Below are 13,942 nucleotides of genomic sequence, written 5' to 3'. Positions count from 1 at the left end.
CAATTGAAATTAAAGCCTAATCTATGGGTTTTGCATTACTGGGAATATGTGTCTGGTTGCAAAAAAAAATGGGCCTCAGAATCTTATCACAGTATTTGTGCATTCAAATTGACATCAATTAAAGATGCAGCTTATGCCTGCCCATAACCCCACTGCCACCATGGGGCACGCTGTTCACAATGCTGACTTCAACAAACTGCTCGCCTGCAATGCCATCCATGTGGTTGAGGCTTGGTTACAAGCATTTTGCTACAACGTCTAACCATGTATGTGACCAATAAGATTTGATTTGGACATGGGGAAATTGATTTTGATTTGGCTTGGAGAAATTAACATTAAATTCTAGCAACAGCTCTGGTGGACAGTCTTAGTCAGCATGCCAATTGCATGCTCCCTCAACCTGAGACATCTGAACTGCATATATAGTGGCCTTTTATCCCCAGTGCAAGGTGCACCTTTATCATGTTTAGTCAACTACTTGATATGCCACCTGTGAGGGATTATTTAGGCAACGGAGAAAAGCTCACTAAAATGTGAATTTGAGAAGCTTTTTGTGCATATGGAACATTAATTGAATCTTGTAATTCAGGTCATGGGACCAACACTTTACATGTTGCCTTTATTTTTTTTCAGTATAATAAAGACAAATCCATTACAACACTTATTAGTACAATGGAATGATTGGGGTTGATACCAGAGGAGATGAAGTCAATGGGGAGTGAAGGGTACATATCCTGTTCACTATTTGCAATTGCCTGTCATCCAAAAAAAGTACTCAGCGTTCTGAGGACAACCCTGTCTGACAGGCAAACTTCATTTCTGCTTGACTGCCTCGCTGGATTTAATAAATATCCACAAACTACATTTTAGTTTGTATCCTTAACAGTGGAGCTCTCGTCTGGAAATCATTGGACATTTGTTCAAATCTCTCCAGGCCATCAGAATTTTCACATTCTTGCTTACTGACATTGACCTTCCCATATGTACTTGTGAGTTTTAGTGGCTATCAGAAGTGGTTCTTCAAACCCTGATTTGAGTGGCTTTTTAAATAGCACTCCGCTCAGTTCCACGTAACTTGACAGAGTGAAACGGTGTTAAGAGTCTACTACTGGTGACCTGTGTGGTTCCACAGGGGTTTCTGATATCCCACCATACAGTAGCAGCAGGTGTCAATACTGGAAAACAATCCGAATACATGTACACACAAAGTGAGCAAGAACAAGGAATGAATACATATTTAATCCTCAGCTGAGTTATCCTGGTAGGTTTCAGTTGGAGACATGAGAATCTCCAGAACGGGATTGTGCCTCCAGTCTAATGTGGTGTAGGATGAGGAAACGGTGAGACTAGTGACATGATCTCTTTCCTATTCCTTCACATTTGGCCTTCTCCAGAAATGCAAGCAATGATATCAGGGATGACAAGTAAAATGATTACAGATAAAATGCAAACACGGCTGCCCTGATACTTGGTTATTATCTGGCAGGCAGAGAACGCATGTATTCTTGTACATGTTTGTACAATAAAACATGTATATACACACACACACAAATATATTTACATACATATATACACAGTAACAGCATAAACATACACTTTAGGGTAAGAGTGGCTACGGCAGCCATAGGTCGTGCTCTAAGATTAAGATAATACTGGTAAGAGGAAAAATACACACATTTTTATTTACAAAATGGATGTGCTCAGCATCCAGTGGCTAGTTGAGCCTACTTGGGTTTCTTCATTGCGTTTTTTTCATTAGAACACTGGTTTCACGTCAGGTTGTTACAGTAGCTATTTACAGTACAGGGGTACTTCTAGGGGTTAGTGCAAGCCTCGTCTGGCTGTCAGTCACTCAGGATGTGGACAAAGGACATTGGGAACACCCCTTTCCTCTCCGGGTGCCCTTCAATGTGGCCGATCTGAAAGGAAACAGAATGTGTGAGTTGAGAACAGCACTGCACAGGTGTTCTTGTTCAATGTTTAGCCAGCTATTAGGGTCTGTTTGACAGTGTGAGTATGGTAAAGTTGTAACTATTTTAAGGTAACACCCAATGATTTATATACACACTAGATGACTTACAGGGGACGCTGTTCAAGCCACTGCGCCTCCATCTTGGCACTTCCCCACCATTGGGTGATTTGTGATGTTCTACTTGTGCTTCCCATGACTGTGTTTTTGTATTTTAATATATATATGTGTGTGTGTGTGTGTGTGTGTGTGTGTGTGTGTGTGTGTGTGTGTGTGTGTGTGTGTGTGTGTATATATATATATATATATATTAGTGTACATTTGTGTTGTATTGTGCAAGGCACATTTGAAAAAGAGACCTAGGTCTTCCCTAATAAAATAAAGGAAAATTGTATTTAAAAAATATATATTTATAATATATATATATGCAGTACCAGTCAAAAGGTTAGACACACCTACTCATTCAAGTTTTTTTTCTCCAAAGTTTCTACATTGTAGAATAATAGTGAAGACGTCAACTCTATGAAATAACACGTGGAACCATGTAATAAAAAAAAAAAAAAAAGTGTTAAGCAAATCAAAATATATTTTATATTTGAGATACTTCAAAGTAGCCACCCTTTGCCTTGATGACAGCTTTGCACACTCTTGGCAGTCTCTCAACCAGCTTCATGAGGTAGTCACCTGGAATGCATTTCAATTAACAGGTGTACCTTGTTAAAAGTGAATTTGTGGAATTTCTTTCCTTCTTAATGCCTTTAAGCCAAATCAGTTGTGTTGTGACAAGGTAGGGGTGGTATACAGAAGATAGCCCTATTTGGTAAAAAGACAAATTCCATATTATGGCAAGAACAGCTCAAATAAGCAAAGAGAAACGACAGTCCATCATTACTTTAAGACATGAAGTTCAGTCAATACGGAACATATCAAAAACTTTGAAAGTTTATTCAAGTGCAGTTGCAAAAACCATAAAGCTCTATAATGAAACTGGCTCTCATGAGGACTGCCACAGGAAAGGAAGCCCAGTGTTACCTTTGCTGCAGAGGATAAGTTCATTAGCGTTACCAGCCTCAGAAATCAGCAAATAACTGCTTCACAGAGTTCAAGTAACAGACACATCTCAACATCAACTGTTCAGAGGAGACTGCGTGAATCAGGCCTTCATGGTTGAATTGCTGCAAAGAAACCACTACTAAAGGACACCAATAAGAAGAAGAGACTTGTTTGGGCCAAGAAACACAAGCAATGGACATTAGACCGGTGGAAATCTGTCCTTTGGTCTGATGAGTCCAAACGTAAGATTTTTGGTTCCAACCGCCGTGTCTTTATGAGACGCAGAGTAGGTGAACGGATGATCTCCGCATGTGTGGTTCCCACCGTGAAACATGGAGCAGGAGGTGTGATGTGTGGGGGTGCTTTGCTGGTGACACTGTCTGTGATTTATTTAGAATTCAAGGCACACTTAATCAGCATGGCTACCACAGCATTCTGCTGCGATACGTCATCCCATCTGGTTTGCGCTTAGTGGAACGGGACAATGACCCAACACACCTACAGGCTGTGTAAGGGCTATTTGACCAAGAAGGAGAGTGATGGAGTACTGCATCAGATGACCTGGCCTCCACAATCACCCGGCCTCAACCCAATTGAGATGGTTTGGGATGAGTTGGACCGCAGAGTGGAAAAGCAGCCAACAAGTGCTCAGCATATGTATGAACTCCTTCAAGACTGTTGGAAAAGCATTCCAGGTGAAGCTGGTTGAGAGAATGCCAAGCGTGTTTAAAGCTGTAATCAAGGCAAAGGGTACTTTGAAGAACCAAAAATCTAAAATAGAATTTTACACTTTTTTGTTACTACATGATTTCATATGTGTTATTTCATAGTTTTGATGTCTTCACTATTATTCTACAATGTAGAAAGCAGTAAAAATATAGAAAAACCCTTGAATGAGTAGGTGTGTCCAAACATTTGACTGGTACTGTATACACACAGATTTTTTTTAAATACAATTTTCCTTTATTTTATTAGATAATATAATTAAAACGTATGCAATAAGGTGCTTGTAATAGAATAAAAGTGGCAAAAACAAATGTAGACATTAATAAATACATTTCTATAGCTTCTAATATACCGTGCATTCGGAAAGTATTCTGACTTTCTCCACATTTTATTTACAGCCATATTGTAAAATGTATTACATTGTTTTTTCCCCCTCATCATTCTACACACAATACCCCATAATGACAAAGCAAAACCGGTTTTTAGACATTTTTGCAAATGTATATATATAAAAAAAAAAACGGAAATATTACATTTATATAATTATTCGAACCCTTTACTCTTGTTGAAGCACCTTTGGCAGCGATTACAGCCTTGAGTCTTCTTGGGTATAATGCTACAGGCTTGGCACACCTGTACTTGGGGATTGTTAATTGTTTTTATTTTACTTTGACTTGCATTGTTGGAGATTGGAGTTTAAGATTTTCACTGTACCCTGCAACCCTGTACATGTGACTATTAAACTTCTACTTTAATCTAACCGTGTTAGGGTAACATCAGTGAGCCTGTTACTTACCCACCACTCCCCGTCCTCCTCACCCGTCACTATGATCACCTCTCCCTCCACAAACGTCAGCTCGTCATCGTTGTCGGCCTGGCAGTCATAGATGGTCTTCACCCGCCGAGATTTGGTCTTCCCCTAAACACACATATATGAACATCACCAGAAATGTCACCAGAGACAAGTAGATAGTACGTGGAATGGTCTGGTTGCCAAAAGTTTCTGTGTTGTGACCCAACCATTAACAATTCCACTACCACCCTGTCTGTGGCTTCAACCCAAGAGGAACTGGCCCAACCAACCAGTGGGACCCATTTGCAGAACTACCCAGATATTACTCAATGATACCATTAAAGCGCTCTGATTTCTGCTGTGTGTCCTTAAGTGAACTTTACCGTATTCTTCCTGGGCAAGGGCACTGGTGTGTCTGGAGCACACGCCGGGCTCCCATTGGTGTCCTCGCTGCCCTGGGAGGACGGGCTCTCAGTCTCTACCTGCTGATTGGCCGCCGCTGACTCCGGGGGGTGGGGCTTCGGCGCAGGCTCTCCAGGGGGTGGTCTCGGACTGGGCAGATCTGCTGCCCCCGGTTTCGGATGGCCGTCTTGAGAGAGCTGAGGTTTGGGGGGTAGATCTTTGAGCAGGGGTTTAGGTGGTAGGTCCCCTAGCTGCGGTTTGGGGGGGAGGTCGGAGAGCTGGGGCTTGGGTGGCAGTTCTCCAGGTTTAGGGGGCAGCTCAGAGGGCTGGGGTTTGGGGGGAAGGTCCCCTAGTTGGGGCTTGTCGGGTAGAATGGCTTTTGTTAGGCATTCAGGTCCTGGAGGGGATTTCTGGAGCACCTCCAGAGGCAGACCGGGTTTGTCCATAGACGGGTGTATGGTGTCGATCTTACGCAGTGCCACTAAGAGAAGAACCAGGACACAGGTACTATATTAAACACATGTTGAGTCTAATGCTAGGCAGTACGCCGGAAATAAGGTGGTCTCACCTACAGTTATAGGCATTGCTAATCCAATACAACGTACCTTTCTGAGGTAGTTTGGGTAGAACCCTTGGACCAAGTGTAGACTTTGTGTTGCTAGAAGTAGTGCTGAAAACAGATGGTTATATGAAGTTAATGAAAAATTATAAAAAGATCAGAACTCTATCATACGTAAACAATATTTAGGAAAATATTCTAAAGGCCTGCATCCAAAATGGATGCCTATGTACCTTTGCTGCTGTGGAATGCCCTCAAACTTGTTGGATAACGGTGACATCTTGTTCGCAGGTGGAGGGATGGAGTCACTTCCTGAAATGTCGAGATGGTTGTGAGATATGGATTCATGCTGCTCAGTGTATATAATATTCATCCCCATATTACCCCACAGCCCAAAATGGTCACCTAAATAAGCACATCTTTGATTTTGATTTAATTCTCCTGATTAAATTATTATAATTAATTAAATTATTATTATGTCCATTTATACATATACTGTAACTGGTATACAAATATATTGCTGTACCCAAACATTATAGTAGAAAAGTCTAAGGGAAGGAGATGTCAGGCTGAGCTTTCCATTAGCTATCATTATGGACCCTCGGAGGTAGCTGTACGATGGGGGATCTACACTGAACAAAAATATAAACGCAACATGCAACAATTTCAAAGATTTTACTGAGTTACAGTTCATATAAGAAAATCTGTCAATTGAGATAAATTCATTAGACCCTAATCTATGGATTTCACATGACTGGGAATACAGAATACAGATAGGCATCTGTTGGTTACAGATACACTATATATACAAAAGTATGTGGACACCCCTTCAAATGAGTGGATTTAGCTATTTCAGCCACAGCCGTTGCTGACAAGTGTATAAAATCGAGCACACAGCCATGCAATCTCCATAGATTAACATTGGCAGTAGATTGAAAGTCACTGAGCTCTTCTGTAATGCCAATGTGGCACCGTCATAGGATGCCACCTTTCTAACAAGTCAGTTCGTCAAATTTCTGCCCTGCTAGAGCTGCCCCAGTCAAGTGTTGTTATTGTGAAGTGGAAACGTCTAGGAGCAACAATGTCTCAGCCACGAAGTGGTATGATACAGAAGCTCACAGGGACCGTCGAGTGCTGAAGCGAGTAAAAATTGTCTGTCCGAGTTCCAAACTGCCTCTGGAAGCAACATCAGCACAAGAACTGTTCGTTGGTAGCTTCATGAAATGGGTTTCCATGGCCGAGCAGCCGCACACAAGCCTAACATCACCATGCGCATTGCCAAGCGTCTGGTGGAGTGGTGTTAAGCTCGTCACCATTGGACCCTGGAGCAGTGGACGGACGAATCTGGGTTTGGCGGATGCCAGGAGAACGCTACCTGCACCAATGCATAGTGCAAACTGTAAAGTTGGGTGGAGGAGGAATAATGGTCTGGGTCTGTTTTTCATGGTTCGGGCTAGGCCCATTAGCTCCCGTGAAGGGAAGTGATAACGCTACAGCATTCAATGACATTCTAGACGATTCTGTGCTTCCAACTTTGTGGCAACAGTTTGGGAAAGGCCCTTTCCTGTTTCAGCATTAAAATGCCTCCCTGTACAAAGCGAGGTCCATACAGAAATGGTTTGTCGAGATCGTTATGAAAGAACTTGACTGGCCTGCACAGAGCCCTGACCTAAACCCCATCGAACATCTTTGGAATGAATTGGAACGCCGTCTGCGAACCAGGCCTAATTCGCCCAACAACAGTGGCCGACCTCACAAATGCTCGTGGCTGAATGGAAGCAAGTCCCAGCAGCAATGTTCCAACATCTAGTGGAAAGCTTTCCCAGAAGAGTGGAGGCTGTTTGGGCAGCAAAAGGGGGACCAACTCCATATAATTAATGCCCATGATTTTGGAATGAGATGTTCGACGAGCAGGTGTCCACATACTTTTGGTCATGTAGTGTACCCTAAAAAAAAGGTATGGATCAGAAAACTAGTCAGTATCTGGTGTGACCATTATTTGCCTCATGCAGAGCGACACATCTCCTTTGCATAGAGTTGATTAGGCTGTTGATTGTGGCCAGTGGAATGTTGTCCCAGTCTTCAATGGCTGTGTGAAGTTGCTGGATATTGGCGGGAACTGGAACACGCTGTCGTACAAGTCGATCCAGAGTAGAGTTCGACCGATTAATCAGAATGGCCGATTTCAAGTTTTCATAACAATCGGAAATCGGTATTTTTGGACGATTTTATTTTATTTTTTATAATTTTTTTTTTTACACCTTTATTTAACTAAGCAAGTCAGTTGAGAACACATTCTTATTTTCAAGAACGGCCTAGGAACGGTGGGTTAACTGCCTTGTTCAGGGGCAGAACGACAGATTTTTACCTTGTCAGCTCCGGGATTCAATCTTGCAACTTTATGGTTAACTAGTCCAACGCTCTAACCACCTGCTTTACATTGCACTCCACGAGGAGCCTGCCTGTTACGCGAATGCAGTAAGAAGCCAAGGTAAGTTGCTAGCTAGCATTAAACTTATCTTATAAAAAAAACAATCAATCATAATCACTAGTTAACTACACATGGTTGATTATATTACTAGTTTGTTTATCTAGCCTGTTCTGTGTTGCATATAATCGATGCGAAAAAGGACTGTCGTTGCTCCAACGTGTACCTAATCATAAACATCAATATCTTTCTTAAAATCAATACACAAGTATATATTTTTAAACCTGCATATTTAGTTAATATTGCCTGCTAACATGAATTTCTTTTAACTAGGGAAAATGTGTCACTTCTCTTGCAACAGAGTCAGGGTATATGCAGCAGTTTGGGCCGCCTGGCTTGTTGCGAACTGTGAAGACTATTTCTTCCTAACAAAGACAGCCAACTTCGCCAAACAGGGGATGATTTAACAAAAGTGCGTTTGCGAAAAAAAGCACAATCGTTGCACGACTGTACCTAACCATAAACATCAATGCCTTTCTTAAAATCAATACACAGAAGTATATATTTTTAAACCTGCATATTTAGCTAAATGAAATCCAGATTAGCAGGCAATATTAACCAGGTGAAATTGTGTCATTTTGCGTTCATTGCACGCAGAGTCAGGGTATATGCAACAGTTTGGGCCGCCTGGCTCATTGCGAACTAATTTGCCAGAATTTTACGTAATTATGACATAACATTGAAGGTTGTGCAATGTAACAGGAATTTTTAGACTTAGGGATGCCACCCGTTAGATAAAATACGGAACGGTTCCGTATATTACTGAAAGAATAAACGTTTTGTTTTCAAGATGATAGTTTCCGGATTCGACCATATTAATGACCTAAGGCTCGTATTTCTGTGTGTTTATTATATTATAATTAAGTCTATGATTTGATATTTGATAGAGCAGTCTGACTGAGCGGTGGTAGGCACCAGCAGGCTCGTAAGCATTCATTCAAACAGCACTTCGCAATGCTTCAAGCATTGCGCTGTTTATGACTTCAAGCCTATTAACTCCCGAGATTAGGCTGGTGTAACAGATGTGAAATGGCTAGCTAGTTAGCGGGGTGCGCGCTAATAGCGTTTCAAACGTCACTCGCTCTGAGACTTGTAGTTGTTCCCCTTGCTCTGCATGGGTAACGCTGCTTCGAGGGTGGCTGTTGTCGATGTGTTCCTGGTTCGAGCCCAGGTAGGAGCGAGGAGAGGGACAGAAGCTATACTGTTACACTGGCAATACTAAAGTGCCTATAAGAACATCCAATAGTCAAAGGTATATGAAATACAAATCGTATAGCGAGAAATAGTCCTATAATTCTTATAATAACTACAACCTAAAACTTCTTACCTGGAATATTGAAGACTGATGTTAAAAGGAACCACCAGCTTTCATATGTTCTCATGTTCTGAGCAAGGAACTTAAATGTTAGCTTTCTTACATGGCACATATTGCACTTTTACTTTCTTCTCCAACACTTTGTTTTTGCATTATTTAAACCAAATTGAACATGTTTCAATATTTATTTGAGGCTAAATAGATTTTAGTGATGTATTACATTAAGTTAAAATAAGTGTTCATTCAGTATTGTTGTAATTGTCATTATTACAAATAAAATAATTTTTTTTTTACAAAAATTAAAAAAAAACAATAAAAAAAACAAATCGACCAATTAATCGGTACCGGGTTTTTTTGGTCCGCCAATAATCGGTATCGGTGTTGAAAAATCATAATTGGTCGACCTCTAATCCAGAGCATCCCAAACATGCTCAATGGGTAACATGTCTGGTCAGTATGCAGGCCATGGAAGAACTGGGACATTTTCAGCTTGCATGAATTGTGTACAGATCCTTGTGACATGGGGCCGTGCATTATCATGCTGAAACATGACATGATGGAGGTGGATTAATGTCACGACAACGGGCCTGATGATCTCGTCACGGTATCTCTGTGCATTCAAATTGCCATTGATAAAATGCAATTGTGTTGTCCATAGCTTATGCCTGCCCATACCCCACCGCCACCATGGGGCACTCTGTTCAAAACGTTGACATCAGCAAACCACTCGCCTAGTTGAAACCTGCAGTCAGGTCAAGATCCTGGTGAAGACGAGCACACAGATGAACTTCCCTGAGACGGTTTCTGACAGTTTGTGCAGAAATTATTTGGTTGTGCAAACCCACAGTTTCATCAGCTGTCCGGGTGGCTGGTCTCAGACGATTCCGCAGTTGAAGGTCTTGGGCTGGCATGGTTACACTTGGTTTGCGGTTGTGAGACCGGTTGGACTTACTGCCAAATTCTCTAAAATGTCATTGGAGGCGGCTTATGGTCGAGAAATTAACATTAAATTCTCTGGCAACAGCTCTGGTGGACATTCCTGCAGTCAGCATGCCAATTGCACGCTCCCTCAAAACTTGAGGCATCTGTGGCATTGTGTTCTCCAGCACAAGGTGCACCTGTGTAATGATCATGCTGTTTAATCAGCTTATTGATATGCCACACCTATCAGGTGGATGAATTATCTTGGCAAAGGAGAAATGCTCACTAAAAAGGATTTAAATACATTTGTGCACAAAATTTGAGAGAAATAAGCTTTTTGTACATATGGAACATTTCTGGGAACTTTAATTTTAGCTCATGAAACATGAGCACTTTACACGTTGCATTTATATTTGGGTTCAGTGTAGTTTTATTCAGCTAATAATCTAAATTTTATTCTATACTAATGCTGTTGAGGCCATTATCTCACAATACAAAAAACATCACAGACGAGACAAAATGATGACAAAAATAATGATCTGACATCCAAAACTAACACATACATTTACACAGGATTGCCATCACCTTCCAAAATTACCAGGATGTGTCTGTGTCATTGCCATCACACCATAAAATGCCCAGGATGTGTCTGTGTCATTGCCATCACACCATAAAATGACCAGGATGTGTCTGTCATTCATGAACAGCACTAACACTCTGGTCATGGGGAAGACCTGGTTGGAACCACACTCAATACTAGGCCAGAGATGGGTAACTCTGGTCCTGTAGGGCCTCAATGTGGGTAGGCACTAAGATTGACTTAAGTTCAGTCAGGTGTTTTTAGTGCTGGGCTGGAACAAAAGCCTGCACACACTACAACTGTCCAGGACCAGAGACTTTAATGTTATTATGGATCATGTCCTTCGTTAACAAAGACGACCAAGCAGTATTTAGATGTGTCTGCTTGGGTCTTGCCCACCGAGGGAGGACTCACCCACGTAAATGCCCCCTCTACTGTGGGAAAGCGGGCTGGGTGGGTCAGACAGGGTGCGTTTGTGCCCGGGGGGAGGGGGCGGAGGCCTCTTCTTGGACAGGGTGGAGCTGCCTCCGGGGGTGAGGGTGGAGGGAGGAGCTGGAGGAGTGACAACATACAAACATGCAGTGAAGGGACAGGCGTCATTCATTCTGTCACCTGGGATACCAAGAGGAAGGGGAGGGGCTTGAGAGGAGAGGGTAGATGAGAGGAAGGTTTCTTGCCATCGGGACTGGGTTTAACACAATTGTTGGCCAATGTGGGGGAGATACGTTAACACAACATCAATACAGGTAAAACACAACATCCCGGTGAACAGAGAAACGGCCCAGATAGGAATACAGAGAAGATGGACACAGAACAATGTGTGTGTATTGTGTAGGTGTTGTTTTGTGTGTGTGTTTGTGTGTGTGCGTGTGTGCATTTTGGGGTGGGCGTACACGCTCCTGAGACTTCTGGACCTACAGTAAAGTTACCCCAAAGCAGCTAGTCCCATTCCCAGCTGTGTGTAAGCCTAGAAACAGATACTAGAAGACTGTGGCTAATAGAGAACTCAGCCAGTTAGAGAGGAGAGTCAGGTTGCATCCAAAAATGCCACCCTATATCGTATACAGTGCACTACTGTTAGACCCCATAGGGCACTATATAGGGAATCATTTGGGACGCAGACCTACATAAGGTACGATAGCGCTTTGCAGCTCAGGGGTGGCGACATGTCACAAAACGTGATAAAACTGCGTGTAAGAAAAATTAGAATTAACCACACTTTTACAGTGCCATTGTTAAAAGTTTAAGACGCCACCACCCATATTTTTACTGGGAAGCAAAGCGCTACCAGTGCCACTGGGCAGCAGAAGTATACGGGCGGGCACAGCAGGACAAAATGTAAAAACAGGATATTCACTGATGTATGGTCGAGTGCCGGCCAGAGTGGCGTAGTGCGAGTGAGAGCCGAGGAATGCCAAGTGCGGCGCTGAAAGAGAAAGAAAGGAGAAAAAAGAGAGAGAGAGAGAGAGAGAGAGAGAGAGAGAGAGAGAGAGAGGGGTGAAGAGGGAGAGAGAGATGAAGAGTGTGGGAGAGAACGCATGTGAGCTTCTCCCACACACTGGTTTCATTTGAAAATGACGCCCTATTCCCTATGTAGTGCACTACTTTTGACCAGAGCCCTAGGCAGGCCTTGATCAAAAGTAGTGCACTATATAGGGAATAGGGTGCCATTTGAGACGCAAGCCTCTATAAACCCCCTGATGAAATCTTATTAGTGACAAGCAAAGAGAAAGAGGAGAAATTGCATCAAAACGCCTAAGGGGAAAACAAGTCAGTCCGACGCCCACTGAAAAAGAGAACTGTTCATCTCTTGTGTGTAAAGAGAAACCGCCGTTTCTCTTCGGTCCACTCAACAGTGTATTGGCGTCAACAATGTAGCCTACTGTATTGTAACAAGGATAGGGAATAGCAACCTGGGGTGTGAGTGTTTGTGTTCTAAATCCTGTCTTCGGGAGGGATGTTATGGTTCATTATAATTGTGCTGACCGTGCCGCTCGCCCCTTAGAGTCCGTTTGTACTGTCAGATAGTGTTGCTGAACAGGAAATGTCCCTGGCTGGGTCCCAAATGGCACCTTTTCCTCTATATAGTGTACTACTTCTGACCAGGGCCCATAGCGAACTATTGCACTATGTAGGGAATTGGGTGCCATTTGGGACACAGCCCTGGATTTCCATAACGAAGTGTTAACATTATCAGCCTGGTGTATTATCTATCTTGCTTTATACAATGGGTGGGTCTAATCCTGAATGCTGATTGGTTACAACCGCATTCCAGCCGGTGTCTATTCCACAAGTTACCACCAGCTAAATCTATGACGTTAAAATGCCTATTTACTCTGTTCCATCTGACTGCGCAATCCACTGTCTCTTCAGCCCAGCCAGGCACTTTATAAACTTGATCTCCACTATAAAAAGCATCTAGACATTATCTCACATTTCTTTTAGAAAAACATTTTGTTTTCAACAGCGGAGATTTGTATAAACCTTACAGTCTCTCTGACATTTGCAACATTGTTTCAATATTCAAATTCAATCTCCAACTGTCCCATAATAATGAATGTGTCTGGTGTCGGGACGAGAAAGACAGGCAGGCAGCGTTTCTCAGCCAGTCGAAATCATGGATATATACAAAGAAATGTAAATAGATTTTTTTTTTTTTTTACGAAACGCAAACATTTTGCAGTCTTCCAGCTTCAGTCTGAAGTGACTGTGTTAGCTGTGTTGTTGGCTAGCTCCTCTGAACAACAGTGTCCTGACGAGAGAGCACATTTTCTACGCCAGACGAAATCGCACCTCATTAGCTCATTGTTATGGATCTATCCAAATAAATGTCACTAGTAAACAGCTTAAACAAATGCAGCTACTTTGCTGTTATTCTGTCTGCACTGTTTGACGTGACTGTAGGTTAGCCGTAGTTGGATAGCTAGCAAGCAAGGGATAAGAACGTTGCCAGCCAGTATGGCAATAGAACATTTAGAACGAACGACTGGCTCGCATCTCTGGCCACCGAACCGATAGAGCGAACGACCAGCCGGCTTGGGTAGCAACCCTAGATTTGTGTCTAGGGCCTAACAACACCAGTGCCGATACATCCTCCAAACACCGGCTTCTCGGGCATTATCACTTAAGTGTGTGT

The 13,942-nt window shown here is 42.5% G+C and overlaps 1 protein-coding gene across 9 annotated transcripts in view; it reads right to left on the bottom strand.

Moving 5' to 3' along the window:
- Positions 1-584: 584 nt before the first annotated feature.
- The window catches only part of asap1b (ArfGAP with SH3 domain, ankyrin repeat and PH domain 1b), a 72,152-nt gene continuing 58,794 nt past the window's right edge, over positions 585-13,942 (bottom strand). For 4 of the 9 annotated variants that reach the window (XM_029755979.1, XM_029755980.1, XM_029755977.1 and 1 more), the window contains 5 exons: positions 5,736-5,814; positions 5,549-5,613; positions 4,925-5,424; positions 4,545-4,667; positions 585-1,919 (listed from right to left, as the gene is read on the bottom strand). In XM_029755979.1, coding sequence (XP_029611839.1) covers positions 1,845-1,919; positions 4,545-4,667; positions 4,925-5,424; positions 5,549-5,613; positions 5,736-5,814 — 842 coding nt within the window. In that variant the 3' untranslated portion in view covers positions 585-1,844. Of the gene's footprint in view, positions 1,920-4,544; positions 4,668-4,924; positions 5,425-5,548; positions 5,614-5,735; positions 5,815-11,220; positions 11,359-12,163; positions 12,233-13,942 lie in introns of all 9 variants that reach the window. The other 5 variants (XM_029755981.1, XM_029755972.1, XM_029755973.1 and 2 more) reach the window with 3 other exon arrangements.

This window comes from Salmo trutta, chromosome 6 (genome assembly GCF_901001165.1).
Source record: "Salmo trutta chromosome 6, fSalTru1.1, whole genome shotgun sequence".
In the NCBI taxonomy this organism is placed as follows: Eukaryota; Metazoa; Chordata; class Actinopteri; order Salmoniformes; family Salmonidae; genus Salmo; species Salmo trutta.
The sequence above is the reverse complement of the archived record's forward strand: the minus strand, read 5'-3'. Positions and strand labels throughout refer to the sequence as shown.